The following is a 21,512-nucleotide window of genomic DNA, read 5'->3' as shown; positions in this document are numbered from 1 at the left end:
TGAGGCATTTTCATTGATTTCTTGATGGGATTCTTCAATTGTTTCAAAATCTGAGACTTTATTTCTCAAAACTCCTCCTGTCTCTCATTCTTCTCCTCAATGTAGTAACACCTTGTTGAATATGGTTTAATAAGTGTTAGACATCTAGTAGATTCATACTGGTGCACTTTTCCAGACACATGTGAAAATATGCATTTTGCAAGGTCTAATTCAGAAGGGAAGTTAACAGTAAGTGGCAAAACCCTTAGTAGCATTAAGAGAGATGCAGGCATAAAGGGGTCGACAGTGCCCTGAAAGTGACAACACAAGTGGATAAGGTGACCAAGAAGGCATATGGCATGCTTGTCTTCATTGATCAGGATGTAAAAATAATCTAAAAATTGGCAATTCATGTTGGTGCTATATAGAACTCTAGTTAGGCCTCATTTGAAAAATTGTGTACAGGTCTGGTTACCACACTGCCAGAAGTATATGGAGGCTTTTGAGAGGATACAGAAACAGTTTGCCAGGATGTTCACTGGTTTGGAGGATGTTTACTATGAGGGGGAATTGAACAATTTGGTTTTCACTTGTATGTTGCAGCATCAAGGGTGACCTGAAAGAATTTTACAAAATTACGAGAAGAATAGATGGATTAATTTTTAGCCAAGGTAGAAACATCAATTACTAGGTGATGTAGGTATATGGTTTTAAAAAAAAGGGTAAGTTTAAAGGAGGTGAAAGGCACATTTTTTCATGGAGAGTGGTGAGTGCCTGGAATATGGTGCCAGAGGAGTTGATGGAAGCGGGTCCAAAGTAATATTTAAGAGGCGTCTTGACAGATATATGAATAGGCAGGGAATAGAAAAATATGCTGAAAATGTGTTGCTGGTTAAAGCACAGCAGGTTAAGCAGCATCCAAGGAACAGGAAATTCGACGTTTCGGACATAAGCCCTTCATCAGGAATTTTTTTAATAGAAAAATGTGGACTGCATAGATGCAAAAAACTTTTAGTTTAGAAGGGCAGTCTTGGTAGGCCAAAAAGCCTATTCCTGTGCTGTACTGTTCTTGTGATGGAAATCAGAGTCAAACCTAACCCTTTTGTGTGTATCTGTTTTTTGTTATTCTTTTGTGATGCTGGCAATGTTGGGAAAAAAAATCAGTGTTTGTTGCTCATCCAAAATTGCCCTTGAGAAAGCATTGATGAACTGCTGCAATCCATCAGGTTTTGGCACACTTTGTGTTCATCGATCATTGAATCCCTACAGTGTAGAAACAGGCCATTCAGCCCACCAAGTCAGCACCAACTCTCTGAAGAGCATTCCACCCACTGCCAACCCATCCATGTAACCCTGCATTTCCTAAGGCTAATCCACCAAACTGCATACCCTTGGACACGGTAGGCTATTTAGCATGAATAATCCATCTAACCTGCACATCGTTGAACTGTGGGAGGAAATCAGAAAAACTGGCGGAAACCACTACAGACACAATAAGACTGTGCAAACTCCACATGGCTAGTCATCCAAGGTTGGAATCGAACCCAGATCCATGGTACTGTGAGGCAGCAGTGCTAACCACCGAGCCACCTTGCAGCCTTGGAATTCCAGGCTGGACTCAGCACCTGTGAAGGAATTGAATTATAGCTCACAGTCAGGATTGTGTAAGACCTAGACCGGAACATGTAGATGATTGTGTTCCCATGGATGCATTGTCCTTGTCTTAGTGAAATAAGCTTGGTGATTTGCTGTAATTCATTTTGGGTATGGTACACATGATGCCATTAAATCTCAGAGCAGAGAGATTGAATGTTGAAAATGGTGGGTAAGATGTTCAACAAGCTTTTTATGCATGGTGTTGAACTTTCTGATTGATTTTGGGATTGCGTTAATTTAAGTAAGTGTAGAGTATTCCATCATATTCCTGACCTGTGCCCTATTGCTGGACAACAGGGGAGTTGAAGGTAAATTCTTGCTAAAAAATTTCCCATCTCTGGCCTACTCTTCTAGCCACAGTATTTTTAGGGTTAGTCTACTTAAATATTTGATCCATGTCAGTCTTCCACAATGTTGTTGATAAGGAATTCAGCAATGGTATCACTGTTGAACGTCAAGGGAAGGTAGTCATTACCTGGCATTTGTGGGGTGTGAATGTTACTTGTGGATACCAGCCAAAGCTTGAATATTGTCCAGATCTTGTTACATGTGAACACATACTAAAATTATTTGGAAGTCTTACTGAGTACTGTAAGCATGCCCAATCCTGACCTTAGGATGAAGGGAAGATCATTGATCAAGCAAATGGTTGGGCCTAGAATATCCCTCTGAGGAACTCCTACAGTGATGCCCTCTGGACTGAGTAGATTAATCTCCAACAATCATAACCATATTCCTTTGAATGAGGTGTGGTTCTCATCAGTGGAGAACCCTCCTCACCATGATCCCTATTGATTTCATTTTTGTTAGGTCCCTTTGATAACGCATTGTCAAATACTGACTTGATGTCAAGAGTGGTCACTCTTACCTCATCTTTTGAGTTCAGCACTTTTTGTCCATGTTAGGATCATGGCTCTAATGAGATCGGAAGCTGAGCAACCCTAGCAGAACCTAAACTGAGTGTCACTGGGCAGGTTATTGCTGAGTAAATATCACTTGATGACACTGTAAATGACCTTTTTTGTGTCACTTCGGTCATGATCAGGAATGTACTAATAGGGTTGGATAAATGTATTGAACTCTGACTACTGAATAACTTTCCATATTGTTGGATAGATGCTAGTGTCATAGCTGTATTGAAACAGCTCAGCTGGGGCCTTGGCAAATTCTGCAACACGATTTTTTCGGCACTATTAGGATGTTCTCAGGGGTCATAGTATGTTCTGTGGCTAATGTCTTTATCCTTTTCTTTCTATCACGTAGTGTTTTGAGTTTGCTAACATGTGGCATTTGTGACGGTTGGGCATCCGTAGACACCCAAAATGGATCACTTGCTTGGCACAATTGAAAATTGTTGAGAATGCTTTAGCCTTGTCTCTTGCACTAATGTACTGGGTTCCTGATGTTGTGGATTGCTTCATCCAGTTATCTAGCTGTCAGCTACATTCTTGACTGAATGTGACAGACTGCAGAGCTTTAATCAGATCTATTTGTTGGAGGATTGCTCAGTTTTATTAATTGCATGCTGCTTAAGCTGTTTAGCATGTGTACAGTCCTTAGTTGTTGTCTCATCAGGTTGCTACCTCACATACTCTTCTGCACTCCTTATTGAACCAGAGATGAACCTGTGGCTTGACTGTAATGCTAGAGTGAAGAATAAGTCAGGCCAGGAAGTTATAGATAAGTAGTGGAATACTATTGATGGCTCTCTTTGTATCCAAACTTAAGCTTCCAGCTCTGTTCTGAATCTACTCTTTTTAGCAAGATGGTAGTGCTACAGAATGACCAGTATCCTCACTGTGAAGTTGAAACTTTTTTCTCCACAAGGACTGTGCATTAGTTGCACCTCACATTAGTATCATGGACAGATACATCAGCAGCTGGTGGATTTGTGAGAGCAAAGTCATGTATGAGGTTTTTTGTCTTATTTATTTTCTCATCACCTGCTGCATGCCCAATCTGGGAAACAATATCCTTCAAGACTCAGCCAGATTTGTCAGTAGCAATGTTATTGAAGTTCCCCTCCCATAACACAATCAGTACCCTTGCTATCCTTCGTGCTTCTTCCAAATGACGTTCAATGCGAAAAAGCACTAATTAAGTAGCTAAGGGCGATGATAATTAGCTGGAAGTTTCTTTGTGCATATTTAACCTGATGCCATGAAGCTTCACAGGATTTGGAATTAACATTGATGACTCCCACTAATGTGTACCACTGAGAACATACTAAGGAATAGTAATGGATGGGCCTATTATTTAAGATATAATTTGGTGAGTCTGACTGTCAGGCTGTTGATTGACTAGGCTGTGGGACAGCTCTCCCAACTTTGGTATGGCTCAGAACTGAGATAAGGAGGGTTTTGCAGACTGTGCTGTTATTACCAGTGCATGTGTTAATACCATGCATGCTATCTAGTTTTCTTCTGCTTATACTTTTTGTAATATTTCGATACAAATGAATGACTCATTAGGCTGCTTCAGGTGGAAGAGTCAATCACATTGCTAGGGGCTTGGAATCACATTTTGGCCAGACCAGGTAAGGGCGGCGAACTACCATTCCTAATGCATCCCAGAATAGTAGCCTGAACTTCTGGATTGCTAATCTACTGATATTTCAATACACCACTATCTGCTAATTTTGTAGGCTAGAGTACCTAGTTTTGTTATTTTGTTTACTGTTGTCACCTCATCTGCTATGAGCTAACAGCTCAATTGGATTCTTAAATCGGTTATCAGTTTGTTCTGTAATCTGGAAAGCCTGATACACAGCACTCAATATCATTAATTAATTTATTCTGCACCAACATTCTGTGTTCACTGGCATAGTACTGAAGAATTTGAATATCAATTTTAAAAATCATGAGCAAACAATTATGGAATTTACTGAATCACATGATTAGCTAAGTCTGTACATTATGCATTTGCAGCACTTTTTACCATAGGTGATTTGAATAGTAATGGTTTTGTATTGGGTTTGTAGGTATTTGTTGAACTATGGAAAGGAGAAGGGAAATCTGCAGTCCAGATAGTTGAACAAAAGAAATTGGGGCTGATTCAAGACCACAGGAAACTTGAACAGATCTGTCAGCGTGTTATCGAAGATCATCCTTCAGAGGTAAGCTATTTTAACAAATGCTGCTGTTTTTTTTTTCAAAAGTTTACTTGAGTGTCAGATTAAAGGGAAATAATTATGTGGCAAATGATTGCTGCAAAATCAAATAGCTTTTTTCTTATAAATGTTATGGTAATTTCTCTGCCATTTAGTTGCTTAAATAATGTATTTTTGTGAGTAGAGTAGATGTAATGGAATATTGAAAACATTTTTGACAGTCAATAAAATGCATTCTTTGATTATTTAATGCTACTCTCACTTTTTCTTAAAAAAGTAGTACAATTTGGCTAAAAGCATATTTTGCATGTTGGAAACCAAAAGCGAAAATGCTGGAAAATCTCAGCAGGTCTGGCAGCATCTGTAAGGAGAGAAAAGAGCTGACGTTTCGAGTCTAACTGACCCTTTGTCAAAGCTTAAAAAAGGGAGAAATAGGAAGGTATTTATACTAGGAGAAAGTGAGGACTGCAGATACTGGATACCAGAGTTAAAAAATGTTGTGCTGGAAAAACACAGCAGGCCAGGCAGCATCCGAGGAGCAGGAGAATAAACCTTTCTGGCATAAGCCCTTCAGGTATTTATGCTAGGCTGAGAGAAGGTGAGTCATGGCTCCAGAAGTAGAAGGAGCAATAAAGAGGCGATAATGACAGTGCATGGAGAGATTATAGGGAGATTAGGAGCTGTGAATGACCAAGGCTGAAACCGACGCTATGTGACAAAATATGGGGAGGATGGATGAAGCAGAAGCAAAATGGAAAACAGGGGAGAAGGGTAGCAAAGGGGAAAGAGGAGAGGAAAAAGGTGATGGCAGAGTCAGGAGCGAGAGAAAGAGAGACAACCAAGAAATAAGAGGTACACAACAGTGAAAAAAAAATTAAAAATAAATGAAATAAAATTACGGAGCAGAATGAAAACGGAGGGGTCGAGATGGGATAATCATCTGAAGTTGTTGAATTCAATGTTGAGACCAGCAGGCTGTAACATGCCTAGTCTTAAGATGAGATGCTGTTCCTCCAGTTTGCATTGATCTTCACTGCAACGTTGCTCCCAATGTGGTCTCCTCTATAACGGAGAGACAAACGCCAACTGGGTGATCGCTTTGCTGAGCACCTTCAGTCTGTACGCAATCAGGTCCCATACCTTCCCGTGGCTTGCCACTTCAACACACAATCCTGCTCCCATGGCCACATGTCTGTCCTTGGCCTGCTGCAATGTTTCAGTGAAGCTCAACACAAACTGGAGGAACAGCATCTCATCTTCTGATTAGGCACCCTCTGTTTTCAATCTGCTCTGTAATTTTATTTTATTTATCTTTTTAAATTTTTTTTCACTGTTCTGTACCTCTTATTTCTTGATTTGTCTCTCTTTCTCTCGCTCCCCATTCTCTCATCATCTTTTTCCTCTCCTCTTCCCCCTTTGCTACCCTTCTCCCCTGTTTTCCATTTTGCCTCTGCTTCACCCAACCCCCCCATCCCCACATATTTTGTCACATAGCACTGGCTCCAGCCTTGGTCATTCACAGCTCCTAATCTCCCTATAATCTCTCTATGCATTGTCATGATCACCTTTATTGCTACCTTTACTTCTGCAGCCATGACTCACCTTCTCTCACCCTAGTATAAATACCTCCCTATTTCTCCCTTTTTTTAGCTTTGACAAAGGGTCAGTTAGACTCGAAATGTCAGCTCTTTTCTCTCCTTGCAGATGCTGCCAGACCTGCTGAGATTTTCCAGCATTTTCTCTTTTGGTTTCAGATTCCAGCATCCGCAGTAATTTGCTTTTATTTTGCATGTTGGTGCTTGTGAGATTCCTAGAAAACAGTCATTGATCTTTTCATATTCCTCTCTCCTAACATAAATAACAAGATGTTTGAAAGGAAGTTAGATAATTGCTGAGAGGTAATCCAATAAAGGAACATGTACAAAAGGGTGGGGAACAGGAATTGAAAATGTGCAAGTTTATACATGGCTATCGAATTAATTGTACAGGCTGGATGTTTTTAAAAATTTCCTCATTTCTTAACTTTACCATTTCAAGTTCATTTATCTCTAGATGATCCATGATTTAATTTATGGAGAAAAGCTCTGTTCATTCAGTGCAGCTGACACCTAAGCAGAAATTGCTGGAAAAGTTCAGCGGGTTTGGCAGCATCTATGGAGAGAACTCAGAGTTAACATTCAGGTCCAGTGACCCTTCCTCAGAATTCACAGGAAGCAGAGTGTGAGGATGTGTAGTCAAGGTAATTGTGGGGAGTCTATGGATATTGGTAGCCAGCCTATCCCCACAAATGGAAACCAAGATGCCAGACAATGGAAAGGAGGTGTCAGAGATGAACCAGGTGAAGATGGGGTGGAAACTGGAAATACAATTGATAAATTTACCAATTCTGGACAAGAGAGGGAGACAGTACCGATATTGTCATCAATGTAGTAGAGGAAAAGTTGTGGGTGGGGGCTAAAATAAGTCTAGATAAAGGAATGTTCCACATATTGCACAAATAGACAGGCCTAACTGGGGCCCAAGCAGGTACCAATGGCCACCTCTCTGACCTGAAATAAGTGAGAAGAGTTAGAAGAGAAGCAGTTTGGGGTGAGGGTGCGCTCATCCAGGCAGAAGAGGGTGGTGGTGGATGGGGATGTTCATAACATTTTTCCAGGTAAAAGCAGAGCAATCTGGGACCATCCTGATGAGGGATGGACTTGTAAAGGGATTGCATGTTCATGGTAAAGAGGCAGCTGGAACCCATAAACTGGAAATTCTGAAACTGATGTAAAGAGGAGCCATGGATGTAAGTGGGCAGGAACTGGTTGAGGGGAGAAAAGATGGAGTTAAGGAAGGAAAAGATGACTTCTGTGAGGCAAGTGTAGGCAGAAACAATAGGGATGCCCAGGCCTATTTGTAGATTTTTGGGAAGGAGGTAGAAGTGAGCTTTCTGGAATTAGAAGACTGTCAGCTTGAAGGCAGACAGACAGAGATCACCAGATGAAATGTGGTTGGTGACTGTGGCAGACACTATGACCTGATGTTCCACTGTGGGGGTCATGGTCCAAGGGGAGATAGGAGGAGGAAGAGCAAATTAGATTAGATTAGATTACTTACAGTGTGGAAACAGGCCCTTCGGCCCAACAAGTCCACACCGACCCGCCGAAGCGCAACCCACCCATACCCCTACATTTACCCCTTACCTAACACTACGGGCAATTTAGCATGGCCAATTCATCTGACCCGCACATCTTTGGACTGTGGGAGGAAACCGGAGCACCCGGAGGAAACCCACGCAGACACGGGGAGAACGTGCAAACTCCACACGGTCGCCTGAGTCGGGAATTGAACCCGGGTCTCAGGCGCTGTGAGATAGCAGTGCTAACCACTGTGCCACCGTGCCGCCCACTAAAATTACTGCAGGTGCTGGGAGTCTGTACTGAAGTGGTGGAGATCACAGCGGGTCAGGCAACATTCATGGAGAGAGAGCTAGCTAACCTTTTGAGTCTAAATAACTCATCATAGGAGGTATCTGACAGTTGGCACTCGGCCTTTGCAACGTAAAGGTCAGTAAGCCAGACAACAACTGCACCACCCTTATCGGCAGGCTTAATTACAAAATCACGGTTAGATCTGAGAGCACGGAGTACACTCAGTTCCCAAGGAGATAGCTTGGAATGAACGAGGGGGCAGAAAAATTAAGGCAGCCAATGATACGTTCTCAATTAACAGGTCTAGTGCAGGTAGTAAAAGGCCGGAGGGAAGTGTCTAAATGGAGGTGGGCAAAGGGGTCTGTGGGACAGGGAGAGGATTCTTGTCCAAAAGAATGGGCATGGAGGCACAGGCAACAATGTCATGTTATGTCGAAATTCATTAAGGTGGGAGCACTGAAGGATAAAACTGCGACCTTTGCTGATTACAGCATGTTCAGCATTGGAGAGCAGAACATCAGAAGGGATGATGATGAACGCATGACAGGAGGTGGGGTTTGGGGAGTGAATGAAGTCAGACGGAAGGGAGGGGAGAAAGGTTCCAGAGGGCCATGAGGTATCTGAGTTGTTGCAGCTTGTGTGCTTTGATGTGCTTTTCCTGAGAGGAAAAGAAAAAGTTTCTTCGTGTGTCAAATGAGCTGAAGGATGAAGTGAAACTAGAATGCAGTGCACCTTTTAGCCAGCGTGTCGCAGTGCTGCTGGAGAGAGAGGTCGAGAGTGTGCTCATGATGATACATGTATGTAGATCACAGGTTGTGGTGAGAGCAGCTGTCTGTGGAATTTTGAACAGTGGGGAGATGCCCTGTGATCCTGGGTGGATTCAAAACACAAAGGATGGAACTTGAGTTGGAATCTTATGCAGGTGAATCTGAGCTGGAGGCAGTCATTGATGAATGTGATGTAGCAGTGGAAACGGGTTTTGGCAAATACCTGTCATACACCATGAGCAATAGTGAAATTAATGATGGGGAACAAAAAAGAAGTAATGTCCTTTCGGAGACAGGCAGAACTTCTTCAAGGTGGGCGTTCCTGGAGGAGGTGAGGCAGTGAGTTAAATACTAAATAAAAACTGAAAGAACTGCAGTTGTTGGAAATCAAAGTGAAGGAAAAGCTCAGCATCTGTGGAAATAAATCAAGCCCTCTGTACCTCCATCCGCCATGCATCCAGTCCCTCTGCACCTCCATCCGCCATGCATCCAGTCCCTCTGTACCTCCATCCGCCATGCATCCAGTCCCTCTGTACCTCCATCCGCCATGCATCCAGTCCCTCTGCACCTCCATCCACCATGCATCCAGTCCATGTGCATCTCCATCCGCCATGCATCCAGTCCCTCTGTACCTCCATCCGCCATGCATCCAGTCCCTCTGTACCTCCATCCGCCATGCATCCAGTCCATGTGCATCTCCATCCGCCATGCATCCAGTCCATGTGCATCTCCATCCGCCATGCATCCAGTCCCTCTGTACCTCCATCCGCCATGCATCCAGTCCATGTGCACCTCCATCTGCCATGCATCCAGTCCCTCTGCACCTCCATCCACCATGCATCCAGTCCATGTGCATCTCCATCCGCCATGCATCCAGTCCCTCTGTACCTCCATCCGCCATGCATCCAGTCCATGTGCATCTCCATCCGCCATGCATCCAGTCCATGTGCATCTCCATCCGCCATGCATCCAGTCCCTCTGTACCTCCATCCGCCATGCATCCAGTCCATGTGCACCTCCATCTGCCATGCATCCAGTCCCTCTGTACATCCATCCACAATGCATCTAGTCCCTCTGCACCTCCATCCACCATGCATCCAGTCCATGTGCATCTCCATCCGCCATGCATCCAGTCCCTCTGCACCTCCATCCGCCATGCATCCAGTCCCTCTGCACCTCCATCCGCCATGCATCCAGTCCATGTGCACCTCCATCCGCCATGCATCCAGTCCATGTGCACCTCCATCCGCCATGCATCCAGTCCATGTGCACCTCCATCCGCCATGCATCCAGTACCTCTGCACCTCCATCCGCCATGCATCCAGTCCCTCTGCACCTCCATCCACCATGCATCCAGTCCATGTGCATCTCCATCCGCCATGCATCCAGTCCCTCTGTACCTCCATCCGCCATGCATCCAGTCCCTCTGTACCTCCATCCGCCATGCATCCAGTCCATGTGCATCTCCATCCGCCATGCATCCAGTCCATGTGCATCTCCATCCGCCATGCATCCAGTCCCTCTGTACCTCCATCCGCCATGCATCCAGTCCCTCTGCATCTCCATCCGCCATGCATCCAGTCCCTCTGCACCTCCATCCGCCATGCATCCAGTCCCTCTGCACCTCCATCCGCCATGCATCCAGTCCACGTGCACCTCCATCCGCCATGCATCCAGTCCATGTGCACCTCCATCCGCCATGCATCCAGTCCATGTGCATCTCCATCCGCCATGCATCCAGTCCCTCTGCACCTCCATCCGCCATGCATCCAGTCCATGTGCATCTCCATCCGCCATGCATCCAGTCCCTCTGTACCTCCATCCGCCATGCATCCAGTCCATGTGCACCTCCATCTGCCATGCATCCAGTCCCTCTGTACCTCCATCCGCCATGCATCCAGTCCCTCTGTACCTCCATCCGCCATGCATCCAGTCCATGTGCATCTCCATCCGCCATGCATCCAGTCCCTCTGCACCTCCATCCACAATGCATCCAGTCCCTCTGTACCTCCATCCGCCATGCATCCAGTCCCTCTGCACCTCCGTCCGCCATGCATCCAGTCCATGTGCACCTCCATCCGCCATGCATCCAGTCCCTCTGTACCTCCATGCGCCATGCATCCAGTCCATGTGCATCTCCATCCGCCATGCATCCAGTCCCTCTGTACCTCCATCCGCCATGCATCCAGTCCCTCTGTACCTCCATCTGCCATGCATCCAGTCCCTCTGCCCCTCCATCCGCCATGCATCCAGTCCATGTGCATCTCCATCCGCCATGCATCCAGTTCCTCTGTACCTCCATCCGCCATGCATCCAGTCCCTCTGCACCTCCATCCGCCATGCATCCAGTCCATGTGCATCTCCATCCGCCATGCATCCAGTCCCTCTGCACCTCCATCCGCCATGCATCCAGTCCATGTGCACCTCCATCCGCCATGCATCCAGTCCATGTGCACCTCCATCCGCCATGCATCCAGTCCCTCTGCACCTCCATCCGCCATGCATCCAGTCCCTCTGCACCTCCATCCGCCATGCATCTAGTCCATGTGCACCTCCATCCGCCATGCATCCAGTCCATGTGCACCTCCATCCATCATGCATCCAGTCCCTCTGCACCTCCATCCGCCATGCATTCAGTCCCTCTGCACCTCCATCCATCATGCATCCAGTCCCTCTGCACCTCCATTCACCATGAATCTAGTCCCTCTGCACCTCCATCCATCATGAATCTAGTCCCTCTGCACCTCCATCCATCATGAATCTAGTACCTCTGCCCCTCCATCCATCATGTATCCAGTCCCTCTGCATCTCCTTTTGCCATGCATCCAGTCCCTCTGCACCTCCATCCGCAATGCATCCAGTCCCTCTGCACCTCCTTTCACCATGCATCCAGTCCCTCTGCACCTCCATCCACCATGCATCCAGTCCCTCTGCACCTCCATCCACCATGCATCCAGTCCCTCTGCACCTCCTTTCGCCATGCATCCAGTCCCTCTGTACCTCCTTCCGCCATGCATCCAGTCCCTCTGCACCTCCATCCGCCATGCATCCAGTCCCTCTGTACCTCCATCCGCCATGCATCCAGTCCCTCTGTACCTCCATCCGCCATGCATCCAGTCCATTTGCATCTCCATCCACCATGCATTCAGTCCCTCTGCACCTCCATCCACCATGCATCCAGTCCCTCTGCACCTCCTTTCGCCATGCATCCAGTCCATGTGCACCTCCTTTCGCCATGCATCCGGTCCCTCTGCACCTCCATCCACCATGCATCCAGTCCCTCTGCACCTCCATCCGCCATGCATCCAGTCCATGTGCACCTCCTTTCGCCATGCATCCAGTCCCTCTGCACCTCCATCCACCATGCATCCAGTCCATGTGCACCTCCTTTCGCCATGCATCCAGTCCCTCTGCACCTCCATCCACCATGCATCCAGTCCCTCTGCACCTCCTTTCGCCATGCATCCAGTCCATGTGCACCTCCATTCGCCATGCATCCAGTCCCTCTGCACCTCCATCCGCCATGCATCCAGTCCATGTGCACCTCCTTTCGCCATGCATCCAGTCCCTCTGCACCTACATTCACCATGCATCCAGTCCCTCTGCACCTCCTTTCGCCATGCATCCAGTCCATGTGCACCTCCATTCACCATGCATCCAGTCCCTCTGCACCTCCTTTCGCCATGCATCCAGTCCATGTGCACCTCCATCCGCCATGCATCCAGTCCCTCTGCACCTCCTTTCGCCATGCATCCAGTCCATGTGCACCTCCATTCACCATGCATCCAGTCCCTCTGCACCTCCTTTCGCCATTCATCCAGTCCCTCTGCACCTCCATCCGCCATGCATCCAGTCCATGTGCACCTCCATCCGCCATGCATCCAGTCCATGTGCACCTCCATCTGCCATGCATCCAGTCCCTCTGCATCTCCATCAACCATGTATCCAGTCCATGTGCACCTCCATCCGCCATGCATCCAGTCCATGTGCACCTCCATTCACCATGCATCCAGTCCCTCTGCACCTCCTTTCGCCATTCATCCAGTCCCTCTGCACCTCCATTCGCCATGCATCCAGTCCATGTGCACCTCCATCCGCCATGCATCCAGTCCATGTGCACCTCCATCCGCCATGCATCCAGTCCATGTGCACCTCCATCTGCCATGCATCCAGTCCCTCTGCACCTCCATCAACCATGTATCCAGTCCATGTGCACCTCCATCCGCCATGCATCCAGTCCATGTGCACCTCCATCAACCATGTATCCAGTCCTTCTGCACCATCTACCATGACCAGGTTCTCTAAGCCTCCTGTTTCTTCTTCTCCTGATGTCCCCATCAGCACCCTTCCACTGACACTCTGATTCGTTTGGCTGAATTAGTCCTCACTCTCAATTATTTCTCCTTCAAGTCCTCCCACTTCTTCCAGATGAAAGGGGTAGGCATGGGCCCCAGGTATGCCTGTCTCTTTGTTGGCTACATAGAACAGTCCATCTTCTGTAGTTACACTGGCCCCACCCCCCACCTTTTCCTCTGCCACATTGATGACTTCATCAGCACCACCTCGTGCTCCCACGAGGAGGTTGAACAGTTCATCAACTTCACCAGCACATTCGACCCCATCTCTGACACCTCCCTCCCCTTCCCGGAACTCTCCACCTCCATCAATGATGACCGACTCAACACTGACATTTTCTACAAACCCACCGACTCCCACAGCTACATGGTTTACACCACCTCCCATCCTACCTTCTGGAAAAATGCTATTCCCAATTCTTCCACTTCTGCTCCCAGGCGCACCAGTTCCACCACAGAACACACCAGATGGCCTCCTTCTTTAAAGACTGCAATTTCCCCTCCCACGTGGTTGAAGATGCTCTCCAATGCAACTCATACACGTCCCGTACCTCTGCCCTCGAATCCCATCCCTCCAACCACAACAAGTACAAAATCCCCCCCATCGGTCCTCACCTTTCACCCCACCAACTTTCACATAAATCGCATCACCAGCCAACATTTCCGCCGCCTACAAACGGACCCCACCACCAGGGATATATTTCCCTCCTCACCCCTATCCGCTTTCCGCAAAGACCGTTCCCTCCACGACTATCTGGTCAGGTCCACCCCCCGAACAACCCATCCTCCCCTCCTGGCACCTTTCCCTGCCATCGCAGGAATTGCAAAACCTGCACCCACACCTTCCCCTCACGTCTGTCCAAGGTCCCAAAGGAGCCTTTCACATCCATCAAAGTTTTACCTGCACTTCCACACATTATTTATTATACCTGTTGCTCCCAGTGCGGTTTCCTCTACACTGGGGGGACTGGATGCCTTCTCGCAGAGTGCTTCAGCGAACATTTCCGGGACACCGGCACCAATGAACCCCACCACCCCGTGGCCGAACATTTCGACTTCTCCTCCGCCAACGACATGCAGGTCCTGGGCCGGCTGTATCACCGCTCCCTCACCATCCGATACCTGGAGGAAGAACACCTCATCTTCCGCCTCGGGATCCTTCAACCCCACAGACAGTGTGGACTTCACCAGTTTCCCCGTTTATCCTTCCTCCACCTTACCCCAGTTCCAACCTTCCAGTTCAGCACTGTCGTCATTGACCTGTCCCACCTGTCCATCTTCCTTCCCACCTATCCGCACCACCCTCCTCTCCGATCTATCACCTTTACCCCCACCTCCATCCACCTATTGCACACTCAGCTACCTGCTCCCTTGTCCTACCCCCCACCCATTTATCACTCCACCCCCGAGACTCCCAGCCTCCTTTCTGATGAAGGGCTTTTGCTCGAAACATCGATTTTCCTGCTTCTTGGATGCTGCCTGATCTGCTGTGCCTATCCAGCACCACACTAATCTCCAGCATCTGCAGTACCCACTTTTGCCTGGAGCGAAATCAGAGTTAACATTTCTGGTCCAGTGACATTTTCTGAGAACTAAGCTTAGACCTGCCTGAGACTCAATTTAAAGTGACTTGACACTGAGAAAAAACATTACACAATGTTGTAGAACAGAGACAACTAGGAAGCAACAGTAACTTGCATTTATATAGTGCCAGGAACATAGTATTCTCTTGCTAGATATTGAAAATGGAAAGGAAGATCATCATCTAAATTCCACCAGCATTAACCTCATAATCATACAGCACGGAAACGAACCCTTCGTCCAACCAGTCTACATTGACTATGTTCCCAAACCAAACTAGTCCCACCTGCCTGCACTTGGCCTATATCCCTCCAACCTTTCCTATTCATGAACTGATTCCAAATGTGTTTTAAAAGTTGTAACTGCACCCAGCCACTTTCTCTAGCAGTTTATTTCACACACGAACCGCTCTGTATAAAAAAAGTTTCTCTTCATGTCCTTTCAAACATTCCTCCTCTCACCTGAAAAACATGACCCCTAGTTTTTTCATTCACCCACCCGAGGGGAAGACACTGGTCATTCACCTTTTCTATACCCCTCATGATTTTATAAACCTCATTAAGCTAACCCTCAACCTCCAATATCCCAGTGATAAACTTCCCAGCCTTTCCAGTCTACTTTTATACCTCAAGCCCTCCATTCTTAGCAAAATGTCAGTAAATCTTTTTTGACCCCTCTCTAAGTTAATATCCTTCGTTTAGCCAGGTGACCAGAACTGTACACAGTACTCCAAAAGTAGCCTCACCAACATGATGTCCGAATTGCTATATTCAAAGTTCTGAGCAATGAAGATACGTACGTTAATTGCTTTCTTACATACTGGTGCCCCTAGGTGTCTCAGTTCTCCAACACTAGCCAGGGTTGTACCATTAATTGAATAAGTTCTGTCCTTGTTTACATTGCCAAAGTGCAATACTTTGTACTTATCCAAATTAAACTCCATCTGCCACTCCTCAGCACATTGGCCCTATTGATCACGATCTCTTGATAACCTTAGATAACTTTTTTCGCTGATGAAGGGCTTTTGCCCGAAATGTCGATTTTTCCTGCGCCTCGGATGCTGTCTGGCCTGCTGTGCTTCTCCAGCACCACTCTAATCCTGACTCTGATGTCCAGCATTGGCCGTCCTCACTTTTGCCTAACCTTTTTCACTGTCCACTATATCACCCATTCTGGTGTCACCAGCAAACTTACTAAACATGTCACCTCTATTCTCATCCAAATCATTTATAGAAATGACAAACAAAAGTGAAACCAGTATCGATCTCTCTGGAAACCGCTGGTCACAGGCCTCCAGTCTGAAAAACAACCATCCACCACCACCCTCTTGTCTCCTACCATAACGCCAATTTTGTATCCAATTGACAAGCTCGTCCTGAATCCTATGTGATCTAACTTTACTAATTCGTCTACTATGTGGAACTTTTGTCTCCTGCTCTGCCCTTATCAGTTGTTTTGGTTACTTCATTAAAAAGCTCAATCCAGTTTGTGAGACGTGATTTTACTCGCACAAAGCCATGCTGACTATCCCTAATCAATCCTTGCCTCTCCAAATGCATGTAAATCCTAATTTTCAGAATCACCTCTAACAACTTATACACGATTAATGTTATACTCGCAGGTCTGTCGTTTCCAACTCCTTCCAGCTTTTATTAAACAATGGCACAACATTACCCAACGTCGAGTCCTCCAGCACGTTATTCGTGTTTATAAATGATACTAAATATTTCTACTAGGGGCCCCACAATTTCCTCCCTATCTTCCCACAACGTCTTCGGATACACTTGACCAGGTCCTGAAGACTTATCTACTTTGATGTTTTCTAAGACCTCTGGCACTTTCTCTTCTACAATGTGAACTGCTTTCAAAACATCAATATTTATTTCCCTGAGTTGTCCAGCTTTTACAGGAGTAATCAGAGCAGAGTACAAATAAAGCAAGAAATTGTTATACACCCAAAATTAATTTCTTACACATTCCCTTTTATTTTTGTTGTTACTCACTGCTAATGTTCACATTCTTCCTAAGTTTAAAACTTGGTTCTAGCCTTCTAATGACATATAATGAGTACAAAAATATAAAAGCAGAGTAGATAAATGAGTGGCTGAAGCATTGGAACAGGAAGGAGGAACAGGAACAGGAAGGAGGGGTTCAGATTCCTGGGTCACTGGGACAGTTTCTTTGGAAGGTGGGACAGTCTGCACCTGAACCAGAATGGAACCAACATCTTGAGGGTGGGTTTGCCAGTACTACTGTGAGGAGTTAAAAACTAGTTTGGCAGTGGAGGACGGTAGTGGAGAGAGAGAGGGAGGGAACGTGGTGTTAGTATGATAGAGACACAGCAAGAGATAGAGTTCAACAATGTTAACTTTCAAGGGAGTAAAACCAGGCTGAATGGCCTCTACCTTAATTCAAGGATTGTTATAGTTATGAGAGATGATTTGAGGGTGTGGATTCACACATGGAATTGTAATATTGTTGCCATCACAAAGTCGTTGTTGAGGGAGGGGCAGGACTGGCAACTCAACATTCCAGGGTATAGAATCTCCAGTTGAAACAAAGGAGTTCATGGTACATTATTGCATAAGGAGTCAATTACTGCAGTAAGGAGAAACAAATCTTGCAAGGATCTGCAAATGAGACTTTGTGGGTAGAGCTTAGGAATAAAAAGGGGACATTCACATTGCTGGGGGTGTATTATAGCTCTCAATAGTCAGCAGGCAATAGAGGAGCAAATATGTAGACAACTCCATGAGGTATGCCTCAGAATAATAATATGGTAATTAATTGGGGTAATCATAGTGTAAAGGATTTAAAGGGGGCAGATTTCTTGAAATATATTCAGGAGATCTTTTTATGTCAACATGTAAAAGGTCCAACAAGCACTGTACAGTACTGGATCTAAGCTGGGGAACAAAACTGGGCAGCTGTTCAAGATGGCAGTGGGGGAGCACTTTAGTGATAGTGACCACAGTAAGCACAATTTTAAGTTTTTGTAAAAGCCTAAGCATAGACTATAAAAAATGGCTTTGTATTGAGGGAATGCAGGTTTTGTTTAAATTAGGCCGGATCTAGACAAACTAGACTGGAGAGACCTTATGGGAAAATCTACAGAGCATGTAGGTGGGGGTGTTCAAAAAGGAAATGGGGAGAGTACAGACCCAAACAAGTTCTCTTACAGGAGCAACCATGTCTGAGAACCCTGGATGTCCTGGAGTATTTAGGACTAGGTAAGAAGGAATCGATATCTTTAGCAGGTACATGGGAGCTAATCAATGAAGGCCTTAGAGCGTAGAAAATGTAGGGGAGGAAACTCCAGAAAACAATTAGACAAGAACAGAGAGGGCATGAGAAACCTCTGGTGGATAAAATTCAGGAAAATTCCAAGATATTCTATAAATGTATTAAGGGGAAAACGATAACCAGGGAAAGAGTGAGACCCATTAGGGACCAAGCACTTTACATTGATTTTCAGTCAGAGGAAGAAAGAGGTAGGTAGAGAATTTAGGAGGTGCCAAAGGACTGGAGGACAATGAATATGGTTCCACTTTTAAAGAAAGATGGTAGAGATATATCAGGCAATTACAGGCATGTGCATTCCATATCAGTGATAGTGAAACTGTTGGAGAAAATCTATCCCTACTTGGAGAGGCAAGGCTTGATTAGGGGTTGTCAGTGTGGTTTTATCAGAGGGAGGTCACGCTTGACAAACCTGACAGAAGTTTTCGAGGCAATAAGGTGTGTAAATGATAGTCGTGCAGTCGATGTAGTTTATGTGGATCTTGGGCAAAGCCTTTGACAAGAAGATAAAAGCACATGGGATCCAGTATAACTTGGCAAGTTGGATCCAAAATTAGCTGAATTGTAGTAGACAGAGGGTGATAGTAGAAGCTGGTGTGCTGTAGTGTACCACAGGGATCAGTGCTGGGTCCCTTATTGTTCATGATTTCAAAGTTTGTGCGAAGATTTGTAGCTCGGGTGCTTGTTGTAGTGGTTCTGTTCGCCGAGCTGGAAGTTTTTGTTGCAAACGTTTCGTCCCCTGGCTAGGAGACATCATCAGTGCTCTGGAGCCTCCTGCGAAGCGCTTCTTTGATGTTTCTTCCGGCATTTATAGTGGTCTGTCCTTGCCGCTTCTGGGTGTCAGTTTCAGCTGTCCGCTGTAGTGGTTGGTATATTGGGTCCAGGTCGATGTGTTTGTTGATGGAGTTTGTGGATGAATGCCATGCCTCTAGGAATTCCCTGGCTGTTCTCTGTCTGGCTTGCCCTATGATAGTAGTGTTTTCCCAGTCGAATTCATGTTGCTTGTTGTCTGAGTGTGTGGCTACTAGGGATAGCTGGTCGTGTCGTTTCGTGGCTAGTTGGTGTTCATGTATGCGGATTGTTAGCTGTCTTCCTGTTTGTCCTATATAGTGTTTTGTGCAGTCCTTGCATGGTATTTTATAAACTCCATTAGTTTTGCTCATGTTGGGTATTGGCTCCTTTGTTCTAGTAAGTTGTAGTCTGAGCGTGGCTGTTGGTTTGTGTGCCGTTATGAGTCCTAGGGGTCGCAGTAGTCTGGCTGTCAGTTCTGAAACGCTCCTGATGTATGGTAGTGTGGCTAGTCCTTTTGGTTGTGGCATGTCCTCGTTCCGTGGTCTATCTCTTAATAAAGTTGTGCGGGTATCCGTTTTTGGCGAATACCTTGTATAGGTGTTCCTCTTCCTCTTTTCGCAGTTCTGGTGTACTGCAGTGTGTTGTAGCTCTTTTGAATAGTGTCCTGATGCAGCTTCGTTTGTGTGTGTTGGGGTGGTTACTTTCATAGTTTAGGACTTGGTCTGTGTGTGTTGTTTTTCTGTGTACACTTGTGGTGAATTCTCTGTTCGGTGTTCTCTGTACTATCACGTCTAGGAATGGGAGTTGGCTATCCTTTTCTACTTCTCTCGTGAAGTAGATTTATAAAGAACAAGGATGAAAATGTGGGAGATATGATAAGTAAGTTTGCCGATGACACAAAAATTAGCCGAGTGGTTACTAATGAGAGCATGTTCTGTCGGAGCGATACAAAACTTTGGTTAGACCACAACTAGAGTATTATGTATAGTTCTTGTCATCTCACTATTTGAAATATATAATTGAACTGGAGAGGATATAGAGGAGATTCACTAGGCTGTTGCCTGGGATGGAACATCTAAGCTGTCAAGATAGGCTGGATAGGCTCAGGTTGTTTATGCAGAGCAGAGAAGGCTGAGGGGGAAGCATGATTGAGGTGTGTTGAAGATTGAGTGGCATGGATAGGGTGGGTATGAAGCAGCTGTTCTTCTTAGTTGAATGGTCAGGAATGAGGGGTATAATTCTAAGGCAAAGGGCAGGATGTGTAGAGAGGATTTGCGGAAAATTATTGTCTTTCAAAGGGAGGTGGGAATCTAGAATCCACAGCCTGACAGGGTAGTAGAGGGAGAAAACCTCACGCCCTTTTAAAAAGTATGTGGATGATCATTTGAAATGTCCTATGTTCAAGGTTATGGGCCAAGTGCTGTAAATTGGGATTGGTGTAGATAGGTTGGCACAGACTTATTTGCTTATGTGTCTCTAACTATATTATTAGAGTTACAGTAGCCATCTGGCAGCATCTTTTTTTCTGGAAAGTCTCCACTTCAGTTGGGTAATAATATGATGCAGTAGAGTTGTGATCAGAAATTGATTATCAAACTGCTATTTCAACTATTACCTAGTGTTGTTTACTGAAGTAGTCATCCAATACAAGGAGAATTTCATAAGTTAAATATTGCTGGTTGTACTTTGGCTGAAGTGTGTTCAGCAGGCCAGGCAGCATCCAAGGAGCAGGAGAATCGACCTTTCGGGCATAAGCCCTTCTTCAGGAATTCCTGAAGAAGGGCTTATGCCCGAAACGTCGATTCTCCTGCTCCTTGGATGCTGCCTGGCCTGTGTGTTTTTCCAGTACCACATTTTTCAATTCTGGTCTCCAGCATCTGCAGTCCTCACTTTCTCCTAAAGTGTGTTCAGTACCAATATAATTTATGTTCATACCTAGTGACTGATACTCAGGAGAAATTGAGAGAATTTCACATGGAGGACATCACGACAAGGTTTTAGGGAGGAGGTGTGCAGTCGGTCTAATGACAACCAGTATAGCTACACAATCCAACTCTGATTACTTCCTCTAGAATCTCTGCTGCTCTGGCTTCAATACAAGTATCTAAACTACCATGCCAAATCATGCAGATATACAGCATACCTTGACAGATGAAATCCAGACAAACCATGTCCCAGAAGGCTTGACCCAAGATTTAAAAGGCAAATAACAGGATAGTCACAGAAAGTGCAAGTGGTTGTCACACCTATACCATAAATGTGGGAACTAGAATAGAAGTATTGGTAGGTCATGTATCCAAACTAGTAATGCTTTTAGTTGATGATTGAATGACCCAAGATTTGTTAGGAAGAAGTGATGTAATTACAGTGTGCATTAACAATTCAGTGTTTGTATTCAAAATTAAAATATAAAATAAACTGATCAGTGTCCACACTGGATTAAATAATGCAATGATTCACATCCCTTAGGGGTTTTGTTAAACAGATGCACAATTCATATTGATTTTTTGAACTAAACTTTTCTTTGTAACTTGTTATGTTTCTCTGCATCCTTCAAAGA

General features: G+C 45.6%; 1 protein-coding gene across 1 annotated transcript in view; it reads left to right on the top strand.

The window, feature by feature from the left end:
- Positions 1-21,512, top strand: part of gatb (glutamyl-tRNA(Gln) amidotransferase, subunit B) — a 77,266-nt gene that overhangs the window by 54,725 nt on the left and 1,029 nt on the right. The window contains exon 12 of the mRNA XM_060827466.1: positions 4,616-4,750. Within this exon, the coding sequence (XP_060683449.1) occupies positions 4,616-4,750 (135 nt within the window). The remainder of the gene's footprint in view (positions 1-4,615; positions 4,751-21,512) is intronic.

Source organism: Hemiscyllium ocellatum, chromosome 1 (genome assembly GCF_020745735.1).
Source record: "Hemiscyllium ocellatum isolate sHemOce1 chromosome 1, sHemOce1.pat.X.cur, whole genome shotgun sequence".
Classification (NCBI taxonomy): Eukaryota; Metazoa; Chordata; class Chondrichthyes; order Orectolobiformes; family Hemiscylliidae; genus Hemiscyllium; species Hemiscyllium ocellatum.
This window is presented reverse-complemented; position numbering and strand designations above follow the sequence as displayed.